The following is a 14,763-nucleotide window of genomic DNA, read 5'->3' on the forward strand; positions in this document are numbered from 1 at the left end:
TTCTCTCTCTACCCCATCTACTGTAATTCATTTCTCTCTCTTGTTTTTTTCCCCTTTCCCCTCACTTCCTCTTATATGTAATTTTGTATAACAATGAGGGTCTCCTTCCATTTCCATGCAATTTCCCTTCTCTCTCTCTTTCCCTCCCCCCTCTCGTCCCTGTTTAATGGTGATCTTCTTCTCATGCTCTTCCTCCCTATTCTGTTCTTAGTTGCTCTTCTTATAACAAAGATGACATTTGGCATTTGTTTTTTAGGGATTGGCTAACTTCACTTAGCATAATCTGCTCTAGTTAGGCAAGTCATTTAAGTTCTGCATGCCTGTCGTTTGAGGACAGCAGTATCTGTCTTTTAGAGTTATTGCAAGAATTTTAAAGTATGTAAACTTCTGTCATGTGGTAAATACTCTCTAAAGGCGATTCTTGTGGCTTTTGAGGCAGTCTGTCTCTCCAGGTTTGATGTTTTCTGTACTTGTTCAGTGGTCCTCTCTCATCTGATGGAACACCCTGCAGAGAATGGACATTTGTGTATTCAGCTCAGACTGCTAGAAAATTTTTCCTACCCTGAGTCAAAATGACCACCTTACAGCTTCCACCTGTTGATATTTACTTCACTCTTTTGAGTGACATCAGCAAATTTCATCCTACTTCTATAAGACAGTCTTCAAATATTTGAAGACCTTATCAAATTTCCCTTAATCTAAAGATTGACATCTCTGTTCCTTCAACCATTCATCAATGGATTTGGCTCATGAGGCCCTCACAATCTTGCTTGTTTCCTTCTGAAATATGTCATTGAAATTTCTAGTGTGATTATCTCTGGGCAAGTTGACTCAGACTAGAATGAGATAATTACCTCCTTCTTGTGGTATAACATCCTTATCTTTGTTCACTGTTGACCAAAAGGTCTAATATTTTTTTTCCAGTATGTATTTCTGTTTGACCCCTTAGATCTGAGTCTATAAGGAGCATATTTACCCCAAGCATTGAAACTTTCATTTTTCCACATTCAATTTTATCTTATCTGAGTTGGTACTCTTCCCCACCTATTAATATCTCTTTTAATCCTGATGGTGTTATGCTAACTCTTTTATGAGTGAAGCCATCATGTCAGCTTCATATTTTCCTGCAGATTCAAGAAGCTCAAATCTGTTATTCTGCCAAATTACAGATGTAAACCCTCAATGGAACAAATTTCTATAAGCTTATTTGACCCTGATCTGCAAAACAGAATCCACATCTGGATTATGCATTTCAGGAAGAAAGTAATGGTTGGTAAGAACTAGTGGAAGGGAGGTATTAGAGACAAAAATACAGTTAAGGACGGAAATCATCTTTGAGTTGGAGGTCCAGATAAGGAGAGAAAAAGGATATAGTTAAAATTTAGTTGATAAGCAGGAAAAAGCATGAGTTTGACAAGTGTTTTCTAAGTGAATGAAACAGGCCTCAAGTAGACTGATGTCTGAGAAGATCTTTCTCCTGTTTGGAGTTTGTTCACATCCTGCTCTGGCAAAGTCTTTTCTGCAGTATTTGCTAATCTCATTTGCATACTGCGGCCTTCCTATTTAACACACCAAAGACATCTTCCTTACAGGTTTCATCTTTGTCTCTGCTTTTTTGTTTGCATTTGTATTTGCTCTGCAATCAGCTGCAATGAACAGTTTGGAAGCCTACTGAGCTTTGCCACAGGTCCTCCCTCCTGTTTTCTGAATGGATTTAGCTGGGAATTCAGTTCTTACCTGTTGGGGGCATACTGTATTCATCTGCACAGTCCCTGTCTCCAGTGCAGTCTGTTTTCTCCTGTATAATGCTAGAGGTTAGTTTTTAATTTTGTCATTTGTTGAGTGTCATCTGGGTTTGTTAAACAGATGGTAGGAGGGGACTGCAGGGCTCCTCTTGGGGGCATTTCTTTCATGTCCTTCTGGAACAAGCCCTGTGTGCTATGTATTCCATGTTAGCAAATAATTTACAACAGCCAGGAAAACCTGACTTAGAAATTCAACAAGTAACTAATCAGTATACAGTTGGAAGAGCACCCTGTCACAGCAGGCTAGCTTTGAGGAACCCCTGTGTAGAGTTGCAATGACTTATGGTTTGAATGTTCACCATTTGCGGGTGTCAAGAATAATGCCTGTGACACCAGAGAGATTTCTTTTGCTTTTCTGGTGGGGCTCAAGAACTTTGTTGTTCTCACATCTGCCCTGTGAGCCCAACAGGGAAAGGACTGCCTTATCCTTCTTTTAGCATAAGGCCAGAAGAGGGGCTTAGCCTTGCACTCAAAGTCACCCATCGCCATGTTAGGAATCAGATGGGAATTCTCTTGTGCTCTGCATAGGAAAATCTCTCCAGGGAGCACCTTGATATTCACTCATGCTGATAAAAGGTGGTGAAGACGAGGCTTTGCATAGCAAAGGAAGGCCACCGCAACTTTCCTCTCTGGGAGGCACGTGAGAGCTTTACTTCAATTTCAGGCAAAACCTAAGATAAACCTCTTCATTTAGTGTCTCATTTGGGCGTCATATTGTCTTATTGAACAGGGGCATAATACATGTCGATTCACATGATTTACATTGGAAATTCATTCTTCTATATAATTGGGAAAGGTACTATGGAGTCCCTTCAGAGGCCTTTCTTTGTCCAAATAAATTAAAATCCAATATTCCTTCATAAGTAGTGTTGTTGAACCATCACATAGCTTTGTGTAGAGCTCTGAGGGCTTTATCTTTTAATGGAAAAATCAAGTTCTTCATAGAATATTGACTGTCCTTCTAAATAGACGTGACACCTGCCAGCAAGGATATTCTTAACCAAAGTCATAAATAGGAGAGGGTATGCCTTGTGAAGAGAATTCCTTATGTGAGTCTTGGATTCAGTTACTTTCACAAGGAGTGTATCAGTTACTCTGCAGCATTCATTCATCCTAAGCAAGTTTTGTATTTGACTGGATATTTAATTTTGCATGGTATTGTATTAGAAATGAGATGCCTACACTTTGCTGATAGATACTAATAGCATGCAAATTTCCCACAGTTCTACCAATACAGCTTAATAGGCAGTACCTTGTTTAATGGCTCAAGTGAGCGCAAAGCCTCAGAAACGTGACTAAGTGGGAATTAGGTTTTCTTCAGCCAAAAGAAAGGGAGATTTTAGATGGTTGTAGAGTAAATGCATTAGTTGTGTCAGACAGCCTCTGGGAACGTGATAAATTTGGGCGGATTATAATGTAATCAACTTAAGCTGTAAATCATTCGCTTATCAAAAGGATTGCACTTGATCTAATTAATTTTCAAGTTGCTGACTATTTTTCCTTCTCTTTCTGAAATACATCTACCTGGCTTTCCTGTTTTGTGAGTTGTCTGCCTGATAGATTTACACTCACTATCCCTATCTCTTTTCTGTGTGAAAAACAGTAAGACGGGTTCATCTTGCTCTTTCCAGCTTCTTGTGTAAACCTCACGAGATGGGGATGGTGGAGGAATACACAAGAAAAGGGTTATCACCTTTCATTCATTTTTATTTCCTTCAGGACTATCTGAATAATGTAAAGTGTTGAGTTTCACTACCTCTCTTCTCATTCAGGATTATTTAGTTTTGTGAGCTGCTCATCATAAAGTTCTGCCCTAGTAAGGCTTTTGTAACTAAATGACTATAGTCCTCCTATTTGGAAGGTAGTGTCAGAGAATATTTGTTCATTCATTTGTTCAATACATGGAGCAGTCACCTACGTTGGCTGGGCCCTTTTCCAGACACTTGAAATGATGGATTGAAGAAAACAGTGTTCTTGCTTTCAAGGTGCTTCTACTCTGGTATGAGGAGACTGTCAATCAGCAAAGAGCTAATTTAGAGGAGTTGTCTGTGTTGATCCTTGCTCACCCTACATGGAGTAGCTCTAACTACCTGCTCACTGAATCTTGATAAAGAAGCTACAGATTCCTGGGGTCACCAGAGCAACCAGATGGTTAGGAGCTACTTTACATAGGACAATCAGATAGGTAGAGAAGACCACTGAACAGGTGCAGGGATGCTGTGGCCAGGGTTCCTTTTCTTCCAGATCAACACATAATAGGTGGAAGTAGCAGTCAGGAAGTATAGGCACAGCTTGCAGGTGAAAGTGCTAGGTCCTGTGATGCCAGGAAAAGCCAGTTCCTTCTTCCCTGGTAGCAAGGTCTGAAAAGGAAGACCCACCATGATACAAGTGCAGAGACCCCCAGGGTATAGTAGGGCACAGTGCCATAAGCTGAGCGATGGGAGAATGTGTCATCCGAGTGGGGAGGGTCTCAGATCAGTAAAGAATAACATATAGGGAAGCCAGGATTATGAACAAAAATATATAAAAATGGATGTGTAGGCCAAACTGAAAGAAGAATGTGGGTGGGATAGAATGCCTTGCTCACTATGGACCTTTACTAACTAATCAACTGGCTAAATCCATGGACCTGGGGAGAGTGAACCAGCCTTGGTCACATGCTTTGTCTCATGAACTTCTTTCCCCTTTTCCTTCTTGATAAGTGAAGTTAGGAACTATAATTTATTTGAATGAGTTTTTACATTGCCCTTTTAGGAAAAAAAAATACAAGCAACAACAACAAAAAAACCGAGATGCCTGTATGTGGCATGAGAACATACCGGCATATCAGGATGTACCGATCATATCCTCTTCCACTCAGACCTGGCTTAAAAACTACCAAATTTTTAAGTACTTTCTGAGCAGCCATGGAAGATTATATCTATTCAGTTGTTTGTTCTGCAAGTATTTACTATTATTGCAACCAGGTATTATTTCCAATTCTTATTACTTTAACTCTTTGGGAAATAATAGATTGGATGCAGTTTCTGTGTCTGGGACTATTCTTCTTTCCTGGTCTGGAGAGGCGAAACAGGAAGGTGGCCTTTGCACAAATTGTGGGATCTGGGTTCAAGTCCTAGCTTTGTTGCTTACAGGTTACTTAACTGTGGACATGTGCTTTAACCTTGCTTAGCCAAGAAAACCCACCTGATAGTGGTGTTGTGAGGATAAAGTGAAATAGTGTACTGAAAGCCCCAGTACAAGACTTGGCACACACTAGGTTCATGTGCCATGCCAGCTCTACTTTATTCTTCACTCAAAACTTGCCTATGGCACCTCCTTTTTTGAAAAGTTTTCTCTGACTATGGCAGGCAGCCTTCTTTTTTTCCCTTTCTTATTTGATACCATGAAGCATTGCACATAATATATTGAAAATTAAGGTGCATACATTCATGATGTCTCTTGGTCTCAGGCATTGGCCCTGAAGGAAAGAACTTTGGCAATCTTATTTTTTGGTACCAGGAATTGAACTCAGGAGTGCCTAACCACTGAGCAACATCCCCAGCACTTTTTTATTTTTTATTTTGAGATAGGGTCTTGCTAAGTTGCTTGGGACCTTGCTAAATTGCTGAGACTGGCTTTGAACTCCTGATCCTCCTACCTCAGCCTCCTGAGCTGCTGGGATTATAGGCATGAGCCAGCACACCCTGCTAGGACTTGGCCATCTTATATTTGCCTGTGTGAATCCCCATAGCCAGGATAGTGGCACGTATGTTATAGGAGTCAGAAGTTTATGGATTTTTTTCTACCAATATAATTTTTAAAAATTTTAAATAGGTATCTATGACAGCAGAATACATTTTGATTCATTGTACAAAATTGCAGCACAACTTTTCATTTCTCTGGTTGTACACAATGTAGTATCACACCATATGTACAGTCATACATGTATCTAGGGTAATGATGTCCATCTCATTCTACCATCTTTCCTATCCTCATACCCGCTTCCCACCCCTTCCTTCGCTTTGCCTCATCAAAATTCCTCCATTTTTTCAATGTCCCCCCCATTATGGATCAGCATCCACTTATCAGAACATTCAGCCTTTGGTTGAATGTTGATAAAGAAACCACAGTTTCTTTATCCATTCATCTATTGAAGGGCATCTAGGTTGGTTCCTCAGTTTAACTATTATGAATTGTGCTGCTATAAACATTGACATGGCTGTGTAACTATAGTATGCTGATTTTAAATCCTTTGGGTGTAGACTGAGGAGTGGGATAGCTGGGTGAAATGGTGGTAAGTTTGCAGATTTTAAGGAAACATCATCAGCCAGAATACGTGTGTATCAGAAGGCTCCATTCCTTACCAGACTGAAGAGCAAGGAGTTTACTATAGTAGCTTTGATCTTTAATTTCAGCTGACTGGGTTGATACCAAATTTATGTGGCACATCACTGTGCCCTACATGCCTGTTTACAAGAGCCAGTCCACCCAGACTGTACCTCAGGGATCAGCAGACTATTTTTGGTCAAGATTCAGAATGCATTTGTCTAGCAGATGAACAGCATGACTTGCTCTTGTGTAGGCATACATGTAGGAATGTGATAGTCCTATTTATTAGTTTATGGCATCTTACCAGCACTGGTCTGAGCAGTACCCCTTCCTTGTTTCATGTCATTCACTTTTCCCTGCCTCACCATTCTCAGAAGCCATGTGATAGAAAAACACCATGTGTATCTTTGTTTTTAAAAAATGTTTGCAGTACCAGGGATTGAACTCAGGACTCATGCATGCTAGACAAGTACTCTATCTGTGAGTCACATCCCCAAGCCTGTCTGTATCTTTGGCTGATAGATAATAATACTGTTTTGCATGTGTGTCTTTTAGTTTACAAGTTATAGAACTGTGGGGGGCTTTTTAAAATGTATTTTTAAAACTTCTTATTTTAAAATAATTTTAATTTCACAGAAAATTCACAAGAACAATACAAAGAATAATCATGTATTCTTTATACAGATTTGTGTTTTTCTCCATAAAAAATAATGCATGTGCATTTATATGTATATGTATTTATGTAGATGCACATTGTTATTTTGAGCCCTTTGAGAATAAATTGCAAACATCAAGACCCTCTACCCCTACATACCATAATTTCTGTTTCCTAAGAAGACACTTAAATATACACTATATAAGAAGTCACTTAAATATACACTTCTTAGTTACTAAAATCAGGAAATTGAGTGTCAATACAATATTATTATATCTACAGATTTTATTTAAATTTCACTGTTTTTTTTTCTAGTAATGTCCTTTATGGAACTCTTTCTCCTGCCTCAGGATCCAATCCAGGATTCCATCTTACACTTAGCTCTTATGCATCTTTGAACTCTTTTTTTTTTTTTAAGAGAGAGAGGAGAGAGAGAATTTTATTTTTAATATTTATTTTTTAGTTCTCGGCGGACATAACATCTTTGCTTGTATGTGGTGCTGAGGATTGAACCTGGGCCGCACGCATGCCAGGCGAGCGCGCTACCGCTTGAGCCATATCCCCAGCCCAATCTTTGAACTCTTTTAATTTGCAACCGTTCTTTCATCTTTCTTTTTCATGACATTGATATGTTTAAGAGGATAAGCAGTTACTTTCTGGAATGTCATTCAACATAGGTTTGCCAGATGTTTCCTCTCAATTACATTGCCTCCACTTAAAAAAAAAAAATACCATGTTTTTAAAACTCTTTTTCTGTTGCTGCAACTATATCTAGTTGGTTGATTATCCCAGCTCTGTGGAATCCTCTAGTGAGAGTTGCCTTTTGGAAAGAACTGGCAGAGCTAGAGGAAGGCTGCATCAAGCAGATTTTTAAATTTTTTTTTGGCATGAGAAGGAGGTCCTGGTGGGGGCTGTATGACAGAGGAAATTGGAACACCACCTTGACGCATGTGTCATGGGTTGTTCTGCTCTAGCTGCTGGTGGTGGGCCTCAGATGTTTGCTTCCCCAACCATTTCTAAGGCACAAGGAGCTATTATGCTTATAGAAGACAAGGCAGGATACGAAGTTGATCTTTTAGATTGTTCCGTCCTTCATTCACTCATGCACTTAATAAACATTGATTAAGGGCCTACTCTGCTCGTTGGAGCTCATCTTCTAGCATATTGAACACCAGAAAGAAAGATTTCAAACTGAAAGTTCCTCTCTGAGAGGCAAATGTTTGAAAATGAAGGTTAAGGTAAATAGTTTGACATTTTCAATTTATTAGTAAAACAACCTTATAGAAAATTGTTTCTGCATCTTCTCCTAAATACAGTGATTTCTATTTCTCTCTGGCCTTTCTCATATTTACCAACATGGAACATAAATTTTGCATCATTATCTCCATAGTACATAAATAATTTTGCATTCCATGTTCTCCAGTGAAAATTATTTTGAATATAGTTTACCATTTTTCATAACCTACATATTTATCACTCTTAATGATTGCAGTAAATTCTTTCAAGCTGTTCTACTATGACTTATGCATTTCTCTTTTGTGGTAAATTTGACTTGTTTCTAATTTTTTTTAACTAGTATTGTGTGTGTGTGTGGGGGTCCCTTTCAGGAGGAAGAATATAGAAGGCCTTTTGTTAAAGCAGTTTTGATAAATTGTTTCATTCTAACAAAGAAAGGTTGGATTGCTGTGAAGAAAACACAGACTGTCTTTTTAAGGGAAATATTTTCCTTTAATTATATTTTGAGTTTCATTTTATAATGGAAAGATAATTAGTAGAGAAAGATCTGATGCATTTCATATTCCTGACAATACTTTCCAGATATTGTTGGTTTCCAGGGGATAGTAGAGTAATGGGCTATGAAGCTAAGATATAAGGCTGCCGAGTGGCAGGCAGCTCCCAACTGCCCCAGTCTTGCGATCATTCATTTTGCTTCACACAAGTGGAGGATCTTGTGTTCCACCACACTTTCCTTCTGAGAGTCACTGGAGGAATACATCACCCTCTGGCAGGAGGCCATCAGCTCTCTCACAGCAGGAAACATGGGTTAATCACCCTGACCTCTGGACACACCTGAGGAATGAACTCTCTGCAGCTGCTCTGTGAAGAGACTGAGGAAAGCAGGAACAGGCAGGAACTGAGATTGCACATGGAACTGAGATTGACAGTTCATCTTCCCTGGGAATCCTCTGAGCTTGAGGTGTGGAGAGGTATTTGCCAGAAATGAGCTGGAGACTTGTCATCAGCTGGTGATTGCAGTAACCATTTCTAAAGAGAGAACAAATATAAGAATTTGTGACTGATTAACTGGGCTTGGGTGGGGCTGAAAAACAGACAATCAGTGGTTTGGCAGGCTCTGAAGGAATCTTCAAAGATCCTGGAGTTGTGGACTCTTCTGCATTAGTTATATGCCCATTATGTATCAGATGAAGATTTTCTTCACTTATAGAATGTGAAGAAAAACCTCCCTTTTGTTGAATGGAGATTGGAACTTGTGGGTTTTTGTTTTTTTTTTTTTGTGAGGGCGTGGTTACCAGGGATGGAACTCAGGAGCACTTGACCACTGAGCCACATCTCCAACCCTATTTTGTATTTGATTTAGAGACAGGGTCTCACTGAGTTGCTTAGCACCTCACTTTTGCGAGGCTGGCTTTGAACTCTCAATCCTCCTAACTCAGCCTCCTGAGCTGCTGGGATAACAGGTGTGCACCACCTTGCCTGGTGGACCTTATGGTTTTATAATTTTACTGCTTTATTTTCTTGCTGCTTAGTGTGGAATGTGGAACCTAAAAAGTTGTCTTTTTTTGGTGTGTGCATGGTACAGGGATCAAACCAGGGACAGTTTACCATTGAGCTATATTCTCTGCCCTTTTTATTTTTTGGTTTTTATTTTGAGACAGGGTCTTGCTAAGCTGCTGGTCCTGAACTTGCAATGCTCCTGCTTCAGCCTCCTGAGTTTCTGGAATTGCATGCATGTGCCACTATGCCCAGCCAATAAAGATTTTTGATTGGATAATGACTTCAGTTACTGGATTTTGTAGACTAAGCATGTGATCATCTGGGAAGCTGAAGCCCACTGGGTTAAGGGCTTCTCTCAGGTTACTATAAAAATGAGTAACAGCTAACTAAACCAAGCCCAGCAACAGTAGGTACAATGGAAAGTCCATGGACTTTGGAGCCAGGGAGATAAGGATTATTTTCCTGATTTTACTATTACCTTCTGTCTTCACTTGGTTGATCTGTTTGCATTCTGAGAACCTAAGTGTTTTCACCTTATCATTTGAATAAAATTGCTTTTCTTGGGGTTTGTATCAACTTCATTGCTCACAGTAGACAAAAATGTTGCCTTCTTCTTTCTCTGCCAAAAGGGAGATGATCAAAAGGCAGGAGGTAGGGTGGACAAGATAATATGTCCAGATCTCTGCATTCACATTCCTTGAAATTCACATTTCAAGCATACCATATCGTGTCTCCATCTGTCCATGCCAGCAGCTAATGCGGCAGGACTTCAAACAGCATGTGCACCTTTTGGTTTTGCTTTCAGCCTCTCTATTGTAACTGTGTTCTTTGCCTCTGCAGGATTTATGAACGTGTGATAGACACTCCAGAGACCAACCTTCCCCCAGGAAGCAATTTATGGCTTGGTCAGCGAAACCAAAAGCATGGCTTATTCAAAGTAAGCACTAACTTTCTATTTTATTTACACACACACACACACACACACACACAAAGACACACACACACACAACACATATGATGCTTAATTCTCAATGTTGCTGGAGATGTGTATTGATTACATTAGTGGGAAGGACATGGCATAATTATTGATGATAATTGAACACTTACTGTATGCCACATGCTTTTCTATTGTGTGACATGAATTAACTCATCTCATTGTCACAATGACTTTATAAAGTAGATAGCTTACAACCAGGCAGAGAGCTAAGTGACATGTCCAAGGGTCACACAGCTTACTGCACTAGGCATGTTCAGGCATGGGTGATCCAGAATGTAGCTGATCCTTAGAATGTGTCTTAACTGCCTGATTTGGGGGACTTAAAGTAATATGATAATCTTTGAATTGGTTGTAGAACCAATAAGATAATGTTAATTCAGTTAGGGATAGAAATCTCTCTCTATCTATATATTTAAAATAGGACCCAATCTCAGCTTCTTTGAGCTTTGTTTTTCTTGCCTGTCAAGAGGGTTTTACAATAACTGCATTATTGTACTTCAAGAAGACACAAGGATATGGCGATAAAATGAATTGAAAACACCGTGAAATTGTAAGATAGTCTTGTTCTTTAAAAGAATGACAGACTTTTGCCTCTGGCAATATGGTAGACCAGATATAATCTAAAAATCCTCTTGATTCAAAATTCTTGTAAGTCTGGATAAAATACAACAGAAATCTTTTAAAACTCATCATTGCACTTGTAAGAAGGAAAATCTTTTAGGGACCAAATATATTGAAGAGAAAGAAAACCAGAAGGGTGTCCACCAATACTAGAAACTTAGAGGATGAGATGTTTCCTTTTCCTTTTTTAAAAATTTAGGCTATAATTTACATACAGTAAAATTTGCGCCTTTAAATACCTAGTCTTATGAGCCTTGGAAAACCTGTATTCTCATAATCACTATTAGAGTCAAGATGAAGAAGCATCCCATCACCTCCCAAAATTTCCATATGCCCTTTGTATTCAAATTTAAGCCTGTAGCAACCACTGATTTGTTTTATGATCCTGAAGTTTGCCTTTTCTAGAATGTTACATAAATGAAATCATTTATATATGTAATTATGTAAGTATGTATGTTGGGTCTTGTGTGTATAGGTGGTTTGTTCTTTTCTATTGCTGAGCAGTGTTTCAATTCTATTGTAAACACAGTTTATTCATTCCTCAGTTGGTGGATTTGGGCTGTTTTTAATTTGGAGCAATAATAAATAACACTGCTATAACCATTTGCATACAAGTTTTTGTGTGAGCAAAAGTTTTAAGGTAAATATGTAGGTCTGGGATGGCTGAGTCATATATTAAGTACATGTTTAACTTCATAAGAAAGTGACATACTATTTTTACAAAGTACCTAAATCATTTTGCATTTCCATTAGCAATGTAGGAAAATTTCAGAGCCTTAAATTTCAACAACCTGTGTGGACCTTTCTCATGAAAGGTCTTAGAGTACATGTATGTTTGGGATGTGTATGGAAACTTCTGGTCTAAATCTAGAACCTTGAAAACTATACCTCCATTGATAGGGTAGGCAGAGAAAGCTTACTATATAGCAAAGGGAAGTCATTCAATAACTAGCCTGACTCCATCTCAACTCCAGATAAGAAAGAATAACACTTCTTTGAAAACTGAACCTTGGCCCTATCTTTACGTAGGCTTGACCCCTAGATTAACCTGATCTATGAAGCTTAATCAGCTGTATTAGAGTGGTCCTGGATTGTTGGTACCTGGAAATTCCTGATTAGAAAAGGCTTTGGAAAATGTCACTTTCAATGCGATCTCATAAGGTGCCCACAGATTAGGTCCATAAAGATGAGTTTGTAAGCCATTATGAGTGACAGTGATTGCTCAATTAGCCCTTCAAGGGCTGCAGAAATTGGGATTAGTAGGCAAAGAATTTTTTAAATGCATATGTTTAAAATGTTTAAAGAAACAAAACAGTAAATTGAAGAACATATGATGACTAGAGATGATAAATATGACCAAGAATAGTTGAACTGAAAAGCACTTTTAGAAAAGAACACTATAGTCATCAAAGCAAAACAAACAAACACAAACCAAACCCCCCCAAAAACAAAACAAAACAAAACAAACGAACAAACAAACAAAACCCCCAAAAATATCTCAGTGAAACTGCTAAATTACAGATTAGACTTAAGTAGGGAGGGCATTCATGAAATGAAAAGTATTATAAAGGTTATTACCCCAATAGTGGTGCAGTGTAAAAGACAAGAGAATAGGAAAGAGGTTAAATGTAGAAAAATCGTTTATAAAAATTTTACACATCTGTTTAATGTGTATATATGTACGTTTGTGTGTATTATATATTTCATGTATAATAAATATGTATTCATATTACATATATATTAAAATTCCAGATGATGATAAAGAAAAACAGGTTATATTATGAGTATAATTGTTAATAAATCAATTCTCATTATAGGAAATAAAATGAAATCAAGACGTATGTTATCTGTTGCTGCTTATCAAGTGGCTTAGAAAACAGATGCTTAAAGAACTGCCACTTTGCTTAGCTTCTAATTCTGTGCTTTGGTTAGATGATTTTTCTGGTCTGGTTTGTCTAAGCAGATACTTGCTGGATGCTCTCAAGGGTCTGTGGTCAGCTGGCACATCAGTGGGTGGCAGGATGATCTAGGGACTCTTCGCATCTCTGGCAGTAGGCTGGCTGTTGTCTGGTGCTCCTCAGTTCTCCCTACATGGCCTCTCATTCTCCAGTGGCCTAACTCAGGATTACTCACATGGCAGCCTTGAGATTAAAAGAATAAGAAGAAAGCAAGCCCTAATATGCTGGTACTTTTCAAGGCTGTTTATTTGATTGCATATACTAACATTTTATTGTTCAAATAAAGTCATATATTTCAAATACAGAGTCAAAGGGTAAAGAAATAGACAATCTGTCTTGAAGTGGTGGTAAGCAAAATCATACTACTAAATTTGGATGCAAGGAGTAGAAGAATTTTGGGGGATGCGGTACTGGGGATTGAACTCAGGTGCACTCCACCACTGATCCACATCCGCAGATCTATTTTGTATTTTGTTTAGAAACAGGGTCTCTCTTGAGTTGCTTATTGCCTCACTTTTGCTGAGGCTGGCTTTGAACTCATGATCCTCCTGCCTCAGCCTCACAAGCCGCTGGGATTATAGGCATGTGCCACCACACCTGGCAGAATTTTTGACTATTTTAATAACTGATTATACAAATCAAGATACATACACCTAGAAATAGTGGTAAAATTGCAATATCCCAAAGTCACAGAGAAGATCTTAGTAGAAGTAGCCATTGAGAAAAAGCAATTTTTCTACAAAAGAATAACATAGATTGAACAGCTGGCTTTTAAATAACAAAAGCAGAAGCCTGAGGACAATGGAAAAATATTTTCAATTTTTTGAAAGAAAAATGACTCTCAAATGTAAGGGCATATACACAGCTTGATTATTATTTGAGAATGACTGTGAAATAAGGACATTTGTAGACAGACAAAATTCTCAGTTTAGAACCAATAGATCTTCATTTGAAAAACTTCCTAGAGGAAAACATAAGGTACAAGAAAAATTGAACAAATAAAAATTGAGAGCAGGCATGAGCCTGAATAATCATTGTTTGAAGAAATAATAATACTCTCACTTAACTTAAGAAAAAAATCAGAAATATTGGTAGCAATAAGATTATAGTAGGGGACAATTTAATTTAGAGTGTTCTAAGACCTTTAATTTGTTAGGAAAAGAATAGAGGAATGGATTAATATTAGACTTTATGTTTGCATTTAAAAAACTATACCAAGAACAAAATAATAGAAATCATCTTTAACTCTAAAATTTAAGTGTTTGAGGAATGTGATTTTAAAAACACCTCCATCAAGCTGAGTGTGATGCATTCCTTTATTTAGTCTCAGGTATTTAGGATCCTGAGGCAGGGGGGATTGCTTGAGCTTGGGAGTTTAAAACCACCCTGGATGGTGGAGTAGCATAGTGAGACTCAAAACCTCTGCTGGGCACAGTGATACATGCCTGCAATTCCAGTGCTTCAGTAGGCTGAGACAGGAGGATTGAGAGTTCAAATCTAGCCTCAGCTACTTAGTGAGAACCTAAACAACATATTGAGACTCTGTCTCTAAATAAAATATATATATAAAAAAAGGGCTGGGTCAGTGGTTAAGAAACCCTGGTACTAAAAAAAAAAAAAAAAAAATTGGAAAAGGAAGAAAAAGGAAAAACCCCCCAAAAACCAAAGCAACAACAACAA

At 38.3% G+C, this 14,763-nt stretch overlaps 1 protein-coding gene across 2 annotated transcripts in view; it reads left to right on the forward strand.

Moving 5' to 3' along the window:
- Nucleotides 1–14,763, forward strand: part of Nell1 (neural EGFL like 1) — an 801,023-nt gene that overhangs the window by 167,646 nt on the left and 618,614 nt on the right. For both annotated transcript variants that reach the window (XM_048788493.1, XM_048788492.1), the window contains exon 5: nucleotides 10,348–10,444. In XM_048788493.1, coding sequence (XP_048644450.1) covers nucleotides 10,348–10,444 — 97 coding nt within the window. The remainder of the gene's footprint in view (nucleotides 1–10,347; nucleotides 10,445–14,763) is intronic.

The sequence above is a fragment of the Marmota marmota genome, unplaced genomic scaffold, assembly GCF_001458135.2.
Source record: "Marmota marmota marmota unplaced genomic scaffold, marMar, whole genome shotgun sequence".
In the NCBI taxonomy this organism is placed as follows: domain Eukaryota; kingdom Metazoa; phylum Chordata; class Mammalia; order Rodentia; family Sciuridae; genus Marmota; species Marmota marmota.